Below are 17857 nucleotides of genomic sequence, written 5' to 3' on the forward strand. Positions count from 1 at the left end.
GGTAAGAAGAGGCTGCTCACACTGCTGTCCACCCTGTCTATCTGATCTAATACTGGAGATACCAGAGGTGCTGAGGTAAGAAGAGGCTGCTCACACTGCTGTCCACCCTGTCTATCTGATCTAATACTGGAGATACCAGGAGTGCTGAGGTAAGAAGAGGATGTTCACACTGCTGTCCACCCTGTTTATCTGATCTAATACTCTAGATACCAGGAGTGCTGAGGTAAGAAGAGGCTGCTCACACTGCTGTCCACCCTGTCTGTGTAATCGAATATTGGAGATACTAAGGCTGCTCACACTGCTGTTCACTAGGTCTATCTGATCTAATACTAGCGATAGCAGGTGTGCTGAGGTAAGAAGGGGCTGCTCACACTGTTGTCCACCCTGTCTATCTGTCTAAATACTGGAGATACCAGAGGTGCTGAGGCAAGAAGAGGCTGCTCACACTGCTCTCCATCCTGTCTATGTAATCTAATACTGGAGATATCAGAGGTGCTGAGGTGAGAAGAGGCTGCTGTCAACCTTGCCTATCTGAATGCAGAGTGGCTGCTGAGACCTGGAGATGGCTTGAGAATTTTATAGATCATCTCTCAGTCAAAGCAGCGGATCTTCCTTCTGCACATGCACCTGCCCTCTTAACATACTATATAGTGTGATTTACTAATTAAAAGAAAGAACCTGGCACTCAACTTAATGCTCGTGAGATTTTAATGGTAGTAGCCAAAAAAACGTTTCGGTCCTATATCTGGACCTTCATCAGTTACGTACTATGATGAAAAAGTGAATGACTGTAGTGTCATATAAGGCACAGCATGGTCTGCGTCTGGTATTCGCGCAGATAGGTTTAGGCACACAGATTGGACTTATTAACGCTGATAGGTGCTGTGCTTGTGTCCAGACACGGAATCCCCGCTTGTCTTGAGACGCAGACCATGCTGTGCCTTATATGACACTACAGTCATTCACTTTTTCATCATAGTACGTAACTGATGAAGGTCCAGATATAGGACCGAAACGTTTTTTTGGCTACTACCATTAAAATCTCACGAGCATTAAGTTGAGTGCCAGGTTCTTTCTTTTAGTATCACATGGTGTGGGAACCTACCTGGGCACCACTAGTAGTAGTGCACACGGCTTTATCTTTGAATTTACTAATTAAAGACACTTAGGAATTTCTTCAGAATTACTTGTTTTCTGTTGATCTATCTGTAGAATAAGTCATCAATATGGAGTTTTCTTCCAAGTACTGTAGGTTATTTCCCATTCACTTGAATTGCACAAACAGTTTCAATTGTCAGCAAGCACTGAGCAATGTATGGGGCTGCGCCGTTTTGCCTTGTCCCGGACAACTCTTTCAGATGCTTAACACCTTCATCTATTTTATATATTAAAAAAAAAAAAAAGTTGCTGAGGATTACAGAATAAGTCTATTCAAATTTAACCCCAGAGGCAGCACCATGCCTGATTCTGCACCGAGCCTGGCATTGCAGACAGTCCTACCCTATCCATCTGAATAAGTATCAGCAGAAATGACAAAGCCTTGTTCTATATAATCCGGACAAACCCTTTAATTAATATGCAAACGAGGCAGGTAAGCTTAAAAACACTGAAACGAGTTTACAGACGAACATACTTTATTTCTGATATTTAACCTCTATGTGTATTTTTGTGATTACTTTATTAAAATACAAGATATCTGGAAGGGAAAATAACAAAGATCGTTACAATTATTTTAATGTACAACCCCAAAAGCTGCAGTAAAATTCAGTAAATTCTTTAAAAAAATGAAACAAAAATTGCAGCCTTTGGCAACGCTCTATTTTATCATTTATATATTTGCTTTAAAATATATTTGATAAAAGGGAGAATTACATTTTTGTTGCACACACAACACAAGGCATTTACAATGAGACCTGTAATAACTTTGCTGCTGGAACTTTTGGTTCTATAATGGGTGCAGGGAGGAAGTGAGAAAAAATAAAATCACATTGCAACTGCGTGTTGGTATACATAGTCACAGTGTCACCGACACATAATGCAAGGGTAATGGTAAAGGGGTGGTCATCACCTATAACTTTCGGTAACGATGTACAATAAATGTAGCACTCCACAAAGTATCTGTTCTATTACAAAAGTTTTCGTGAAACAGTGCCACATGTCTCCATGTGACCGTAGATACATGGATGTGCCGTACCAAGCCTCGGCCACTATCAGAAGATGGCCAGCTCCACAAGTATTTACCGCTGCCGACACTGATGGCAGCTGATCGGCGGGGGTGCCGGATCCGGATGGATCGGACATTGATGAGCCATCCTAAAGATAGGCCATCAATGTAAAACTATTGGACAAACCCTTTAAATAAAGCGACGACTGTGCTCACATTTCCATAGCCTGCATGGGCGTTAAAGTCCTATGGACGTAGACCCTGGTTACACATAAGAAGAAATATAAATCAGTGCCCTGCAATATGACATCAATCTATTCATCTCACAGGAGCAATAATTTAGGATATTTCAGGAGCAGGGACCAAAACAGGATTGATCGTTGACTATTTAAGGGGTTGTCCACGATCTGAAGCCATCAGTGCTGCGACTCGGCTGCTCCACTTGTGGCTTGTGCTCACACGGGTAAGTGCTCTATGTGAATGGGGGGGCTAGCTGATTGAATCAGCAGCGAAGGGGGCTGGCTTATGCATTGAAACGAACCACACAGGATAGGTGGTCCGAGAAGACCCCTTTATACACAGCACTGATCATCTGCAGAAACAGTAATTTTCTCTCTGTTAAACCCAAACCAGAAGTTCCAGAGCTGCCAACACACACGATCACAGGGAAGATCTGAAAACCAAGGAATACCTTATTTATTAAATGTAATCTGTCAGTAGGACCGTCCCTCCTAAGCCGTCTATATGGGCACGTAGGTCACAGAAAACTGAATAACATGACACCTAGATATCTGTGATCCGATGTTTAATTCCAGAGAAAGCTTCATTTTAATAAGTAAATTGGCTGTTAAGATCTATGGGCCGGACATAGATCTCCCCAAGAATCTGCCTCCAGAGCTTATTGTAAATGAAAGTATGAAACATTTAATGATAGACAGTAGTCCTCTCTCCTGATCTACAGGTCTCACACTAACAGACCTGTTATTTACAATAAGCTCTAGAGGTAGATTCTCGGGGAGATCTAGGTCCGGCCCATAGATCTTAACAGCTAATTTACATATTAAGAAAAACGTGGATTTCTCTAGAATAAATAATCATATCACAGATATCAAGGTGTCATTTTAATCAGCTTTGTATGACGTACATGCCCATATAGACGGCTTAGGGGGGCTGATCCTACTGACAGATTCCCTTTCATTCAGAGTATATTAATACGTGGCTTACATTTTTGCTCTCCTATAATACTCTTGTGAGGCTGGCCTTACATCAGTGGAACAAAATCAAGCACAGGTTTAACATTTTTTGCCTGAATAAGATGTGATTAAAGGGGATGACCAGCGAATACAAGTTATCACCTACCCTCAGGCTAAGTGACATCGTACTGATCGTGGGGGTCCAATAGCTCGGACCTGCACAGATTGTGTCGCACCACCACCAATCAGACACTGATGACCAATCCTAAGGACAAACCATCAATGTTATAGACCAGGACTACCCCTGTTAACCAGGAGGGTAGGTCTCCACGATGTTAATGAATGGAAGAATATCAGCAGCAAAAAAAAAAAAAACAAAAAAAAAGAAAAAACCAAGGACCTTAAGTGCCACAGACTTTAATAAATGTTCATCTTGTTAATGGCAATTGATGGCTAACCATTTGGCACAACATATCATTTGTGGATTCTGAAGTTGGAAGCTGCAGTATCGGGTTTTTCATATTGATATTTATCTTTTTTAAGCATTAGGTTCTAATCTCAAAAAAGGAGAAGTTGATAGCGGAAGGGAAGAAAACAAGAACTTTACTGACACCTTTTGGTGCTCTATCAGCGGCAAAAATTTCATAAGCCGCTCAGTGTGAAAAAAAAAAAAAAATATATAGAAATATTAACATTACATGTTTGATAATTTAAAAGAAAGGCAAGATGCAGCATTACAGCAGCAAAGTGCTTAAAACGAAAAAAAAAAAAAAAAATGGATCCAGCAGAAGGACAGGTGGAGAGACTTCAGAGGAAATACGGTGTGGTGGTTCTGGGTGGAATGACCCGTTCAGAATCTGGGACAGCACGGAATAATTTGGGTTCTCGAGTGTTCACATCTTTAAAAACCATAATGGACGCGATGTTGCCGCAGCGGTAGCAGTAGTTTGGGGCGGACCAGACCGTTACCAGCTTCTCGTCAAACATGAACTTGTAGCCTTCGTGCACTAGCTGATGCGCTCGACAGATGAGTTTCAGGTTATTTATGTGCACAAACTAAAAGGCAAAAGGAAGAGGAACAAGAAGAGTTTAGATAAATGTTATTCCCACAATCACATTTTTCACAAAGCACAGCATCAACATAACTATTTTTAACTAGATGGTGGCCTGATTCTAACGCATCGGGAATTCTAGAACAGAGGTGTCAAACTGCATTCCTCGAGGGCTGCAAACAGGTCATGTTTTCAGGATTTCCTTGTGTTGCACAGGTGATAATTTAATCACCTGCACAGAATGATTCCATCACCTGTGCAATACTAAGGAAATCCTGAAAACATGACCTGTTTGCAGCCCTCGAGGAATGCAGTTTGACACCTCTGTTCTAGAATATGCATGTCCATGTAGAATATTGTCCAGCCCACGTAGTATATTGCCCAGCCACGTAGTATATTGCCCACAGCCACGTAGTATATTGCCCACAGCCACGTGGTATATTGCCCACAGCCACATGGTATATTGCACAGCCACGTAGTATATTGCACAGCCACGTAGTATATTGCACAGCCACGTAGTATATTGCACAGCCACGTAGTATATTGCACAGCCACGTAGTATATTGCACAGCCACGTAGTGTATTGCACAGCCACGTAGTATATTGCACAGCCACGTAGTATATTGCACAGCCACGTAGTATATTGCACAGCCACGTAGTATATTGCACAGCTACGTAGTATATTGCACAGCCACGTAGTGTATTGCACAGCCACGTAGTATATTGCCCAGTCACGCAGTATATTGCCCAGTCACGTAGTGTATTGCCCAGTCACGTAGTATATTGAACAGCGACGTAGTATACAGCACAGCGACGTAGTATACAGCACAGAGCCACGTAGTATACAGCACAGAGCCACGTAGTATACAGCACAGAGCCACGTAGTATACAGCACAGAGCCACGTAGTATACAGCACAGAGCCACGTAGTATACAGCACAGAGCCACGTAGTATACAGCACAGACCCACGTAGTATACAGCACAGAGCCACGTAGTATATTGCCCAGCCACGTAGTATATTGGCCAGTCACGTAGTATATTGCCCAGCCACGTAGTATATTGCCCAGCCACGTATACTCAGAAGGGAGGTAAGAACATTTCTAAAACAATCCACAGTGAGGAGATTGGAACAAAACAAAATCCTCTAAACTGCATGCTCGCAAACGCCAGAAGCCTGACAAACAAGATGGAAGAACTAGAAGCAGAAATATCTACAGGTAACTTTGACATAGTGGGAATAACCGAGACATGGTTAGATGAAAGCTATGACTGGGCAGTTAACTTACAGGGTTACAGTCTGTTTAGAAAGGATCGTAAAAATCGGAGAGGAGGAGGGGTTTGTCTCTATGTAAAGTCTTGTCTAAAGTCCACTTTAAGGGAGGATATTAGCGAAGGGAATGAGGATGTCGAGTCCATATGGGTTGAAATTCATGGAGGGAAAAATGGTAACAAAATTCTCATTGGGGTCTGTTACAAACCCCCAAATATAACAGAAAGCATGGAAAGTCTACTTCTAAAGCAGATAGATGAAACTGCAACCCATAATGAGGTCCTGGTTATGGGGGACTTTAACTACCCGGATATTAACTGGGAAACAGAAACCTGTGAAACCCATAAAGGCAACAGGTTTCTGCTAATAACCAAGAAAAATTATCTTTCACAATTGGTGCAGAATCCAACCAGAGGAGCAGCACTTTTAGACCTAATACTATCTAATAGACCTGACAGAATAACAAATCTGCAGGTGGTTGGGCATTTAGGAAATAGCGACCACAATATTGTGCAGTTTCACCTGTCTTTCACTAGGGGGACTTGTCAGGGAGTCACAAAAACATTGAACTTTAGGAAGGCAAAGTTTGAACAGCTTAGAGATGCCCTTAATCTGGTAGACTGGGACAATATCCTCAGAAATGAGAATACAGATAATAAATGGGAAATGTTTAAGAACATCCTAAATAGGCAGTATAAGCGGTTTATACCTTGTGGGAATAAAAGGACTAGAAATAGGAAAAACCCAATGTGGCTAAACAAAGAAGTAAGACAGGCAATTAACAGTAAAAAGAAAGCATTTGCACTACTAAAGCAGGATGGCACCATTGAAGCTCTAAAAAACTATAGGGAGAAAAATACTTTATCTAAAAAACTAATTAAAGCTGCCAAAAAGGAAACAGAGAAGCACATTGCTAAGGAGAGTAAAACTAATCCCAAACTGTTCTTCAACTATATCAATAGTAAAAGAATAAAAACTGAAAATGTAGGCCCCTTAAAAAATAGTGAGGAAAGAATGGTTGTAGATGACGAGGAAAAAGCTAACATATTAAACACCTTCTTCTCCACGGTATTCACGGTGGAAAATGAAATGCTAGGTGAAATCCCAAGAAACAATGAAAACCCTATTTTAAGGGTCACCAATCTAACCCAAGAAGAGGTGCGAAACCGGCTAAATAAGATTAAAATAGATAAATCTCCGGGTCCGGATGGCATACACCCACGAGTACTAAGAGAACTAAGTAATGTAATAGATAAACCATTATTTCTTATTTTTAGTGACTCTATAGCGACAGGGTCTGTTCCGCAGGACTGGCGCATAGCAAATGTGGTGCCAATATTCAAAAAGGGCTCTAAAAGTGAACCTGGAAATTATAGGCCAGTAAGTCTAACCTCTATTGTTGGTAAAATATTTGAAGGGTTTCTGAGGGATGTTATTCTGGATTATCTCAATGAGAATAACTGTTTAACTCCATATCAGCATGGGTTTATGAGAAAATCGCTCCTGTCAAACCAATCTAATCAGTTTTTATGAAGAGGTAAGCTATAGACTGGACCACGGTGAGTCATTGGACGTGGTATATCTCGATTTTTCCAAAGCGTTTGATACCGTGCCGCACAAGAGGTTGGTACACAAAATGAGAATGCTTGGTCTGGGGGAAAATGTGTGTAAATGGGTTAGTAACTGGCTTAGTGATAGAAAGCAGAGGGTGGTTATAAATGGTATAGTCTCTAACTGGGTCGCTGTGACCAGTGGGGTACCGCAGGGGTCAGTATTGGGACCTGTTCTCTTCAACATATTCATTAATGATCTGGTAGAAGGTTTACACAGTAAAATATCGATATTTGCAGATGATACAAAACTATGTAAAGCAGTTAATACAAGAGAAGATAGTATTCTGCTACAGATGGATCTGGATAAGTTGGAAACTTGGGCTGAAAGGTGGCAGATGAGGTTTAACAATGATAAATGTAAGGTTATACACATGGGAAGAGGGAATCAATATCACCATTACACACTGAACGGGAAACCACTGGGTAAATCTGACAGGGAGAAGGACTTGGGGATCCTAGTTAATGATAAACTTACCTGGAGCAGCCAGTGCCAGGCAGCAGCTGCCAAGGCAAACAGGATCATGGGGTGCATTAAAAGAGGTCTGGATACACATGATGAGAGCATTATACTGCCTCTGTACAAATCCCTAGTTAGACCGCACATGGAGTACTGTGTCCAGTTTTGGGCACCGGTGCTCAGGAAGGATATAATGGAACTAGAGAGAGTACAAAGGAGGGCAACAAAATTAATAAAGGGGATGGGAGAACTACAATACCCAGATAGATTAGCGAAATTAGGATTATTTAGTCTAGAAAAAAGACGACTGAGGGGCGATCTAATAACCATGTATAAGTATATAAGGGGACAATACAAATATCTCGCTGAGGATCTGTTTATACCAAGGAAGGTGACGGGCAAAAGGGGGCATTCTTTGCGTCTGGAGGAGAGAAGGTTTTTCCACCAACATAGAAGAGGATTCTTTACTGTTAGGGCAGTGAGAATCTGGAATTGCTTGCCTGAGGAGGTGGTGATGGCGAACTCAGTCGAGGGGTTCAAGAGAGGCCTGGATGTCTTCCTGGAGCAGAACAATATTGTATCATACAATTATTAGGTTCTGTAGAAGGACGTAGATCTGGGTATTTATTATGATGGAATATAGGCTGAACTGGATGGACAAATGTCTTTTTTCGGCCTTACTAGCTATGTTACTATGTTACTATGTATGTCACAGGTTAAAAAATAAACATACTCACCTTCAGAGGGCCCCTTGTAGTTTGATCACATGACCGTGATGTCATGGCAGGTCCTTCTCCCATACCAACCTTGGCCCTGGAACCTGCCGCTTGCATGGAGCGGTCACCGGAGCATCGCGAAAGGTGAGTATATAATGATTTATTTTTTTTAATCATTTTTAACATTAGATGTTTTTACTATTGACGCTGCATAGGCCGCATGAATAGTAAAAACTTGGTCACACAGGGTTAATAGCGGCGGTAACGGAGTGAGTTACCCGTGGCATGACGCGGTCCGTTACCGCTGGCATTAACCCTGTGTGAGCGGTGACTGCGGGGAGTATGGAGCGGGCGCTGACTGCAGGGGAGGGACTAATCGGACTGTGGCCGTCGCTGATTGGTCGCGGCAGCCATGACAGGCAGCTGGCACGACCAATCAGCGACTTGGATTCCATGACAGACAGAGGCTGTGACATATCTGTGACATACAGAAGGACAGACAGATAGAAAGACGGAAGTGACCCTTAGACAATTATATAGTAGACAGCAGCAATAAAAATACATATATATTATAGAAAGACTGCCATTGAATACTGAATGCATTTGTCATACTACAAGGAAGCACTGCAAAATATTTCAGCAGCACAGTGTTCAGAGCCCACAAGGGCCGCTGCACTGCTACGCTGAGCGTCGACACAGCATAGTTGAACTGTGCTCAGCCAGTTTTTTGGGTGGAGGGGGAATAGCAGTGACTAGGGAAAAGAAAAAAAAAAAAGAAAACAACTCTGGTGTTAAACTTTTTTCCTCTACATATATTTAATATTTTAACAAATTGATTTTTCCATTTTTAAATAAAAAAAAAAAAAAAAGGCAAAAGTGCGTGTGTATTTGATCAAACTATTTAAATGCCACTGTCAGTAATTGACAGGCATTTAAATAGTTAACCAGCAGCGATACGCTGCTGTTACGGGCAGATGCCGGGTATGCATTACAGCCGGCATCTGCTGTGTATGGAGCGGGCACAACTCCTGCAAACACCCAATAGTCGCGCACTCTGTACAGGTACAGCAGGGTGTGTGAGGGGGTTAATATGTACGTTAAATAAGGAAATATGGTTTGTAGCGACTACAAAAGTCAAAACACAAAGTCTGGATTCATGTGGTTATAACTTGGTTGGATTTAAGCCCCTGGTTCTAGGGGGTCGCCACTAGGGCTGGAGACGTGCGTGCTGGGAGGTCATCACTACAGCACGAGTTACGGAGACCACAGGCAATCACAACCTATTATTTTAGCTTGCCCCCCTCCCCCCCCAAAAAAATCCAAAGCTTCCAAGCCCCAAAAAGTCTAATAGCGCAACAATTTACCTCATTGGTGACTTTTGCTCCAAACAGCCAACCTGCCCCTCTGGGGCTGATAGCCCAAGTGTCCACATCCTCAGGATCTGACCACACCAGGTCGCAGAAGGCTCCTTTGTGAGGGATTTCTTGATTCCGTTCTATAGTCCGTATCTGATCCAAGGTCTTTATGTCTGGGGACAACCCGCCGTGTACACAAAGGATCTGCTCATCTATCAGCTAGAAGCAGACAAAAAAAAAAAAAAGTTTGTCGTAACCTAATAATAAAAATATCACTTGCGCCCCCCCACAGAGGTCCAGGCCAATGTTCGCAATGGGGGACCTGAGTATCACCGGATCATCTATGGATTAGCTAGAGGTTATTGGGAGACTTTTAATCAAAAGTTGGTGTTAAGTGTATATAAAAAAAAATAGCTTTCATAAAATGGGGAAAAAGTATATTCATTTTTTTTTTTTTTTTTAATAAAACAGCGGTACTTACGGCTGCTACTGTCAGCATATCGAACACCTTGGTGCAGTACCGCCATGCATTGGCATTACCATATTTTGTTTGGCACTCATCTGGGAGATTAAAAAAAACAAAAATAAATGTAATTACCAAATACAATCACACATAAAATAATCTAGTAGTCGGCAAACCGTGGCTCTCTACATGTTATGGCGCCACAATCATGGCAAGTCTAGGATCCAGGACTATGGAAACTTGGCAACCGCTAAATAGCCAAAAAGAAATTTTGACAGCGTAAGCTATGAATGAAGAATGATGTATTGTGGAATGGCTCGTGGAATCAATTCGCAGGACCAGGTCCAGCAGCCACCTGACAGGAGCCTCAAGTACCACCTCTTACATGAACACATCCCTTTCTCCTCTTGATTAGCTGACCTGACGCATTGTCATTGTTGCAGAGTAACCAATGTGACGTCACACCAGACCAACTAACCAGTAGAAGAGCTAAAGATACTGGGAGGTATAAGATGCTTATCGGGGCAAAGATAAGTGACAAGGCTGACACACCGGGTCCTGAGAATCCATTTGCACAATCTCTACTCATGTACACCGGTTTTAGTTGATGCATTATGGACTCTCTGCCATTTTGTTTCCCAGCTGTTATAGTTCCCCTGATGCAAACTAGATTTCCCAAGATGCCTCTGGCTTAGCATAGGGGGCAGCGTTTTAACACATTGCTCAGGCCTATGAAAAGGAAGCCAATAGCCAAGAAACACGGGTGCAGGCTGCCTCCTGCTCGAGATGGGTTTCTCCATGTTAGCATTTACAAGCAGGAGGCAGAGAATACAGGTTTAAAGTGGTTGTCTTAAGTTCATAAATGGGTAATTGCTATGTGCTTATAAAAAACAAGCAACTTTGCAATTTAAATCCTCCCTTTTTCACAAGGGATTTTTAATTTTATTATGTACAGTTCATTGCATAGGATAACAGCCATCATGCAGTCCCCCCCTAAACGCTTATTCATCCTTTTCACCGCTGCTTCAGTCTTGCTGGTGGGCTGCAGAGGAATGAGAGCGCTGCAGCTAATCACCAAGCTCAGCGGCCATACTGAGGAAGAGGATGTGAGTCTCTAACCTCAGAGCTTGGCTTCAGCAATGTACATGTGATTCCACCGACGCAGCCAGTCAACAAAAAAAAAAAAAAAAAAAAAAGGGGGAAATTGTGAGTAAAAAGCTCAATTTTATGTTTTGGTTTTTTTTCTCCATTTTTCCCTTGATCTTTGAGCCTATCGATGTAGTCAGACGACCATATAAATTAGACCAAGATCAGAATGCAGTGAACGGACTGGCTGGCAGCCCTAAAGGCTCGAGTGTGACAGCTGCATAAAAATAAGTGAAGCGGTCACTCTCGGGTCGAAAAAACCGCCGACCAGTCCGTTCCGATCTTGCTCTGAGTTATACGGCCATCTGACCGCACCCTATGGGGGAATAATATTTGAAACAAGACAACCCCTTTAAAAGTCTTTATTTGGGACCCTTAAAACATTTTGTAGATTTAAAAGAAAAGCACAGCGTTTTACCCCCCAGATCTACCTCCGACTCTGGGCTTACCATAGAATCCATATACTTGTGTGATTTGCCGACTTTCATGATTCCCTCTCAGCAGTGTAATGCGGTCGGGCCACTTGGCTTTCAGTGCAAGAAGGTAGGTGAATGTTTCCAGGCTGTAATACCCTCTGTCTACAAAGTCTCCCTGAAAATGCACCACGGCTTATAGTTAGCTGCAGATCACACATGAAACTTTAGATACAGTATATGGTGTGGACACAAGATGATGGAAAACAGGCTCATCACAAACTTGTTGCTTCGACCAAACATTGCTTAAGGAAGCCCTCTTCTTCCCATCAACGTTTTCATCCTCTTAATACATAGCAGTCATCATATTATACAGCACTGTGTACTGACAATTGCTCATTTTGCCTTTCTACCCAGCGAATTGTTCTCTTTTCTCTGCTTTATGTAAAAACAGGAAGTCTCTAGTTTCTACATTTATCATTTCCTCAGTTCAGCTCCTGACCCAGCTGCTCCCTCCTCCCGGTCCTGCCAGGGACTTTTGCAGTGACTCACGACTCATACAAGGAAAATTGACCTCCTGTTTTTACATAGAGCTTAGAAGGATTCAGCTCTTCAGTTTATCATCATGTGATGTCATAGACCTAATGGAAAAGAGAAGAATTAGCTGGGTAGAAAGGTAAAATAAGCAATTGTAAGTACACAGTGCTGTAGAATATGATTGTAATATATTAAGAGGATAAAAATATTGGTGGGAGTGAATTTGTGCAGGAGCACAAAGGAGGACACTGTGGTGATGTAGGACGCATCATCCACACGAAGAAGAGAAGGAGGCCGGCAATCACAAGAAAAGGAGGAACAGGTTTAAGACCAGCGACGCCCATTGGACTGGACCGCGCCATCTGAACACAATAACAGGTCTTTTTTTTTTTTTGTCTTGCAGGATGAATTGGAGTCATATATACAGCATTACAGAATGCCGCCATATGGGGGAAAAACCTAGCGACAGGTTCCCTTTAACCTCTTTCTGCCAGCTGACGGAATAGTACGTCAGCTGGCAGATCCCCCGCTTTGTGGTGGGCTCCGGCGGTGAGCCCACCTCAAAGCCGCGAAATGTCAGTTGTTTTGTACAGCTGACATGTGCGGGCAATGAGCGCGAGCGGAATCACGATCCGCTCGCGCCCATTAAGTAGTTAAATGCCGCCATCAAGCGCTGACAGCGGCATTTAACTAGCGCTCCCAGTCACACGGCCGGATGTGCTCGCACCGCTGACCCCCGTAACCTGATCGGGGGGTCAGCGGTGCATTGCCATAACAACCAGAGGTCTCCTTGAGACCTCTATGGTTGTTGATGGCCAATTGCTTTGATCGCCACTCTGTGGTCGGCGTTCAAAGTAGACCTGCCTTTCTGCTACATAGAGGTGATCTGTACTTCACCTCTATGTAGCAGAGCCGATCGTGTAGTGCATGCTTCTAGCCTCCTATGGAGGCTATTGAAGCATGCCAAAATTAAAAAAAAAAAGTGTTTAAAAATATTAAAAAAATAAAAAATAAATAAAAGTTCAAATCACCCCCCTTTCGCCCAAATCAAAATAAAACAATAAAAAAAATCAAAAATACACATATTTGGTATCGCTGCGTTCAGAATCGCCCGATCTATCAATAAAAACAAAGGATTAACCTGATCGCTAAATGGCGTAGTGAAAAAAAAATCAAAACGTCAAAATTACTTTTTTTTGGTCGCCGCAACATTGCATTAAAATAAAATAACGGGCGATCAAAAGAACGTATCTGCACCAAAATGGTATAATTAGAAACGTCAGTTCAGCACGCAAAAAATAAGCCCTCAACTGACCCCAGATCACGAAAATTGGAGACACTACGGGTATCAGAAAATTGCGCCATTTTTTTTTTCAGCAAATGTTGGAATTTTTTTTCACCACTTAGATAAAAAATAACCTAGACATGTTAGGTGTCTATGAACTCGTAATGACCTGGAGAATCATAATGGCAGGTCAGTTTTAGCATTTGGTGAACCTAGCAAAAAAGCCAAACAAAAAACAAGTGTGATACTGCACTTTTTTTGCAATTTCATCACACTTGGAATTTTTTTCCTGTTTTCTGTTACACGGCATGGTAAAATCAATGATGTCGTTCAAAAGTACATCTCGTCCCGCAAAAAATAAGCCCTCACATGGCCATATTGACGGAAAAATAAAAAAGTTATGGCTCTGGGAAGGAGGGGAGTGAAAACGAAAACAGCTCCCCGTGAAGGGGTTAAATGACTCCCGGTAACCCTTCATCATGGACATGACTACTTACCATAAATATGTAATTTGTGTCAGGGACTTGTCCTCCGGTTCTGAAGAGCTCACACAGATCATAAAACTGGAAAGCAGAAAAATTGACAATTATAGACACACACACAAATATACATAAGATATCTTTATAAATAAAGTGTGCGCGTGAAAAATTTGCAAACTTTTGACAAGACTGAATTTAGGGTTAATAATATAACTTTCACTACAAAATATTCAGTTATACTCAAACTGAGTGATGCAAAAAAATGAGTACACCCCACATAAAAAACAAGGACATATAGTATTTAGTATGACTTTCATGGGTTTTTTATTTTTGTTAGGACAGCACCAAGTCTTCTAGGCCTGGAATGAACAAATTGGCGACATATTGCAGCACTTATCTATTTCCATTCTTCAAGAATGAAGTCTGCTAGAGCCTGAATGGAGAGTAATGCTCAACTTACTGTACCTCTTGAGAATTTCCCACAGGTGTCTGGTTGGGCTCAGATCAGGGGACACTTGGCCACTGAATCACTTTCATCCTGTTCTTCAGAAATGTAACGTGTGCTTTGGATCATTATCATGTTGGAGAAGTGCACTTCTACCAAAGGCACAGAGTGATGGTAGCATCTACTCTTTCAGTATAGAGCAGTACATCTGTGAATTCATGATACCATTAATGACATGTAGCCGCCAACACCAACAGCTCATGCAGCCTTACATAAGGACACAGCCAGCACTATATCACTGTAAGCAGCATGCATTTGGAATAATGAATTTTGAACAACGCATAGCGCCTACAATGAAACATGGTGGTGGCCGTGTCTTTATGTATTGGCTGCATGAGCTGCAGGTGTTGGGGCTACATTTTAGTGAGGGCATCATGAATTTACAGATGTACTGCTTTAGGCCCGGGGTCACACTTAGCGTAGGGAAATACCGTCCGTTTTTTACAGGCGTAATATGCAGAAAAGTTCCTGAACAGTGATCCGTATTCAACGCGAGGATGCGATTTTTTTCTCTAAAAAATATCCGTGTGTCATCCGTATGGCGAGATTCTCTCACTGGCTATTGCCGGCTTTTGCCATCTCCTTCTCAAACCCAACAAGATATGAGACATGGTTTACATACAGTAAACCATTTCATATCCCTTATTTATATTACATATTCCTCACTATTAATGTTAGTAGGGTGTGTGTGCAAAATTTGGTGGCTCTAGGTGTTAAAATAAAGGGTTAAATCGCGGAAAAAACTGCGCGGGAGCCCATGCCAATTTTCTCTGCCAGAGTGGGAAAGCCAGTGACTGAGGGCAGATATTAATAGCCTAGAGAAAGACCATGGTTATTGGCCCCCCCCCAGCTAAAAACATCTGCCCCCAGCCACCCCAGAAAAGGCACATCTGGATGATGCGCCTATTCTGGCACTTAGCCTCTCCCTACCCCATATCCCACTCCCGAGTAGCCGTGGGATATGGGGTAATAAAGGGTTAATGTCACCTTGCTATTGTAAGGTGACATTAAGCCTGGTTAATAATGGAGACGTGTCAATAAGACACCTATCCATTATTAATCCAATAGTAGTAAAAGGGTTAAATAATACACACGAACATTATGAATGAAGTATTTTAATGAAATAAATACACACATGGGGTTTTAAAATCGTTATTTTACGCTTAATCCACCTGAAGACCCTCGTTCTGTAAAAAAAATAAAATAAAAAAGCAACAATATCCCATACCTTCCCGGCGTGTAGTCATGTCATGGCGGGAGCCCATGCCAGTTTTTTCTGTGATTTAACCCTTTATTTTAACACCTAGAGACACTCAATTTTGCACACAGACACTTTTAACATTAGTAGTGAGGAATATGTAAAAAAAAAAAAAAAAAATAATAATAAGGGATATGAAATGGTTTACTGTATGAAAACCATCTCTCATATCCTGTCAGGTTTGAGAAGGAGATAGCAAAGGCCGGCAATTGGATTACGGGCTTTTATGCTCTGTAATATAATATATATACACCGCATATACTCGAGTATAAGCCCCTAATTTTGCCACAAAAAACTGGGAGAACTTAATGACTCCAGTATAAGCCTAGGGTGGGAAATGCGCCAGCTACCGGTAACTACAGAAGATGCTTTAGACAGAGCGGCGCCGGAACGGGGAGCAGGTGAATATCGCGCAGCGCTGTGCTCCCCTCCCCGTTATAGTCACCTGCTCCTGGCGCGGTGCAGTCCCTGTTCCCCGGCGCCGCTGCTTCATCCTGTACTGAGCGGTCACCGTTACCGCACATTACCGTAATGAATATGCGGCTCCACCCTTATGGGAGGTGGAGCCGCATATTTATTACTGTAATGAGCGGTACAATGTGACCGCTCAGGACAGGAAGAAGCTGGGGCGCCAGGGACCGCGCCAGGAGCAGGTGAGTATAATTAGACAGCCCCCGCTCCCCCTCCCGACCCCTGAGTATGACTCGAGTACAAGCCGAGAGGGGGACTTTAAGCCCAAAAAAATAGGCTGAAAATCTCGGCTTATACGGTGTATATATGTGTGTGTGTGTGTGTGTGTGTGTGTGTGTGTGTGTGTGTGTGTGTGTGTGTGTGTGTGTGTGTGTGTGTGTATGTATATATGCGTATGTGTGTATATGTGTGTGTGTGTGTGCGCGTGTCCGGGATTGGCATCTGAACCGTCGCAGCTACAGCCACACGTCTGGACCCAGATAGCGTCATAGGCTATGTTGTGAGGCGAAATTTTAACCCCGCGTGTTCAAATTCACCAAACAATTTTGCCCCTATCTACATAATGTGGAAAAAGTGAAAGGAAAAGTGTTGGAGGCAAATTGACAGCTGCCAGTTGTGAACAAAGGGGACTTAAAGAGTGGGAGCGATGGCGCCAAAGAGTATATACCGTACAGTTGCTAAGGTGGGGCCCCGACATGGGATACTCACCACACGCGAGGATATGAACACACACACACAAAAGGCGCCATAAACTACCACGTGCTTGAACACATATACCACCCTCAGCACACATTTCACCACACATACACCAACCTCGCCACATAAAAGTCGAAACACAAAAGTCGCCGCTCAAAACTCGCCACGCGCAAAACTCGGCACATGCAAAACTCGCCACATGTGCAAAACTCACCTCATGGAAAACTCACCACACGCAAAACTTCCACACGCGGAAAAATTGCCACATGCACAAAAGTTGCAACACATGCAAAAGTTGCCTCACACAAAACTTGCACATACTCAAAACGCACCACACATAAAACTCGCCATGTGCAAAACTTGCTACACACAACTTGCTACACTAACCTGTCACATGCAACTCGACACACAAAAAGTTGCTACACGCATGTCGCCACACAAAACTCATCTCACAAAAGTAGCTACATGCATGTCGCCACATGCAACTCAACACACACAACTTGACACATGAAACTCGCCCTAAAACACACACAAGTCTGGTATTATCCTTCAAAAATAAAAATCTGATTAATAAGCAGACAAACAACAAGAGCAACAAATGTACCATATATGACATACGGCAGCTGTCAGTCACATGACCTGTCTATTATGTGTATGTGTGAGCTAATATATACTACCAGAGGGGAGGGCTTCCTGTTGGCTGGGGATTTATCAGGCTGCCAATTTAGCTTACAAATACTGAGGTAAAAATACTAACCAAATAACGTGTGAACGCGGTCTAATA

The 17857-nt window shown here is 42.6% G+C and overlaps 1 protein-coding gene across 1 annotated transcript in view; it reads right to left on the minus strand.

The window, feature by feature from the left end:
* Window positions 1-1616: 1616 nt before the first annotated feature.
* PPP6C (protein phosphatase 6 catalytic subunit) overlaps window positions 1617-17857 on the minus strand; it is a 32531-nt gene continuing 16290 nt past the window's right edge. The window contains exons 3-7 of the mRNA XM_069748492.1: window positions 14162-14227; window positions 11879-12020; window positions 10302-10381; window positions 9830-10039; window positions 1617-4413 (exon numbers count right to left, since the gene is read on the minus strand). Of these exons, the coding sequence (XP_069604593.1) occupies window positions 4165-4413; window positions 9830-10039; window positions 10302-10381; window positions 11879-12020; window positions 14162-14227 (747 nt within the window). The 3' untranslated portion in view covers window positions 1617-4164. The remainder of the gene's footprint in view (window positions 4414-9829; window positions 10040-10301; window positions 10382-11878; window positions 12021-14161; window positions 14228-17857) is intronic.

This window comes from Ranitomeya imitator, chromosome 2 (genome assembly GCF_032444005.1).
Source record: "Ranitomeya imitator isolate aRanImi1 chromosome 2, aRanImi1.pri, whole genome shotgun sequence".
Lineage (NCBI taxonomy): Eukaryota > Metazoa > Chordata > Amphibia > Anura > Dendrobatidae > Ranitomeya > Ranitomeya imitator.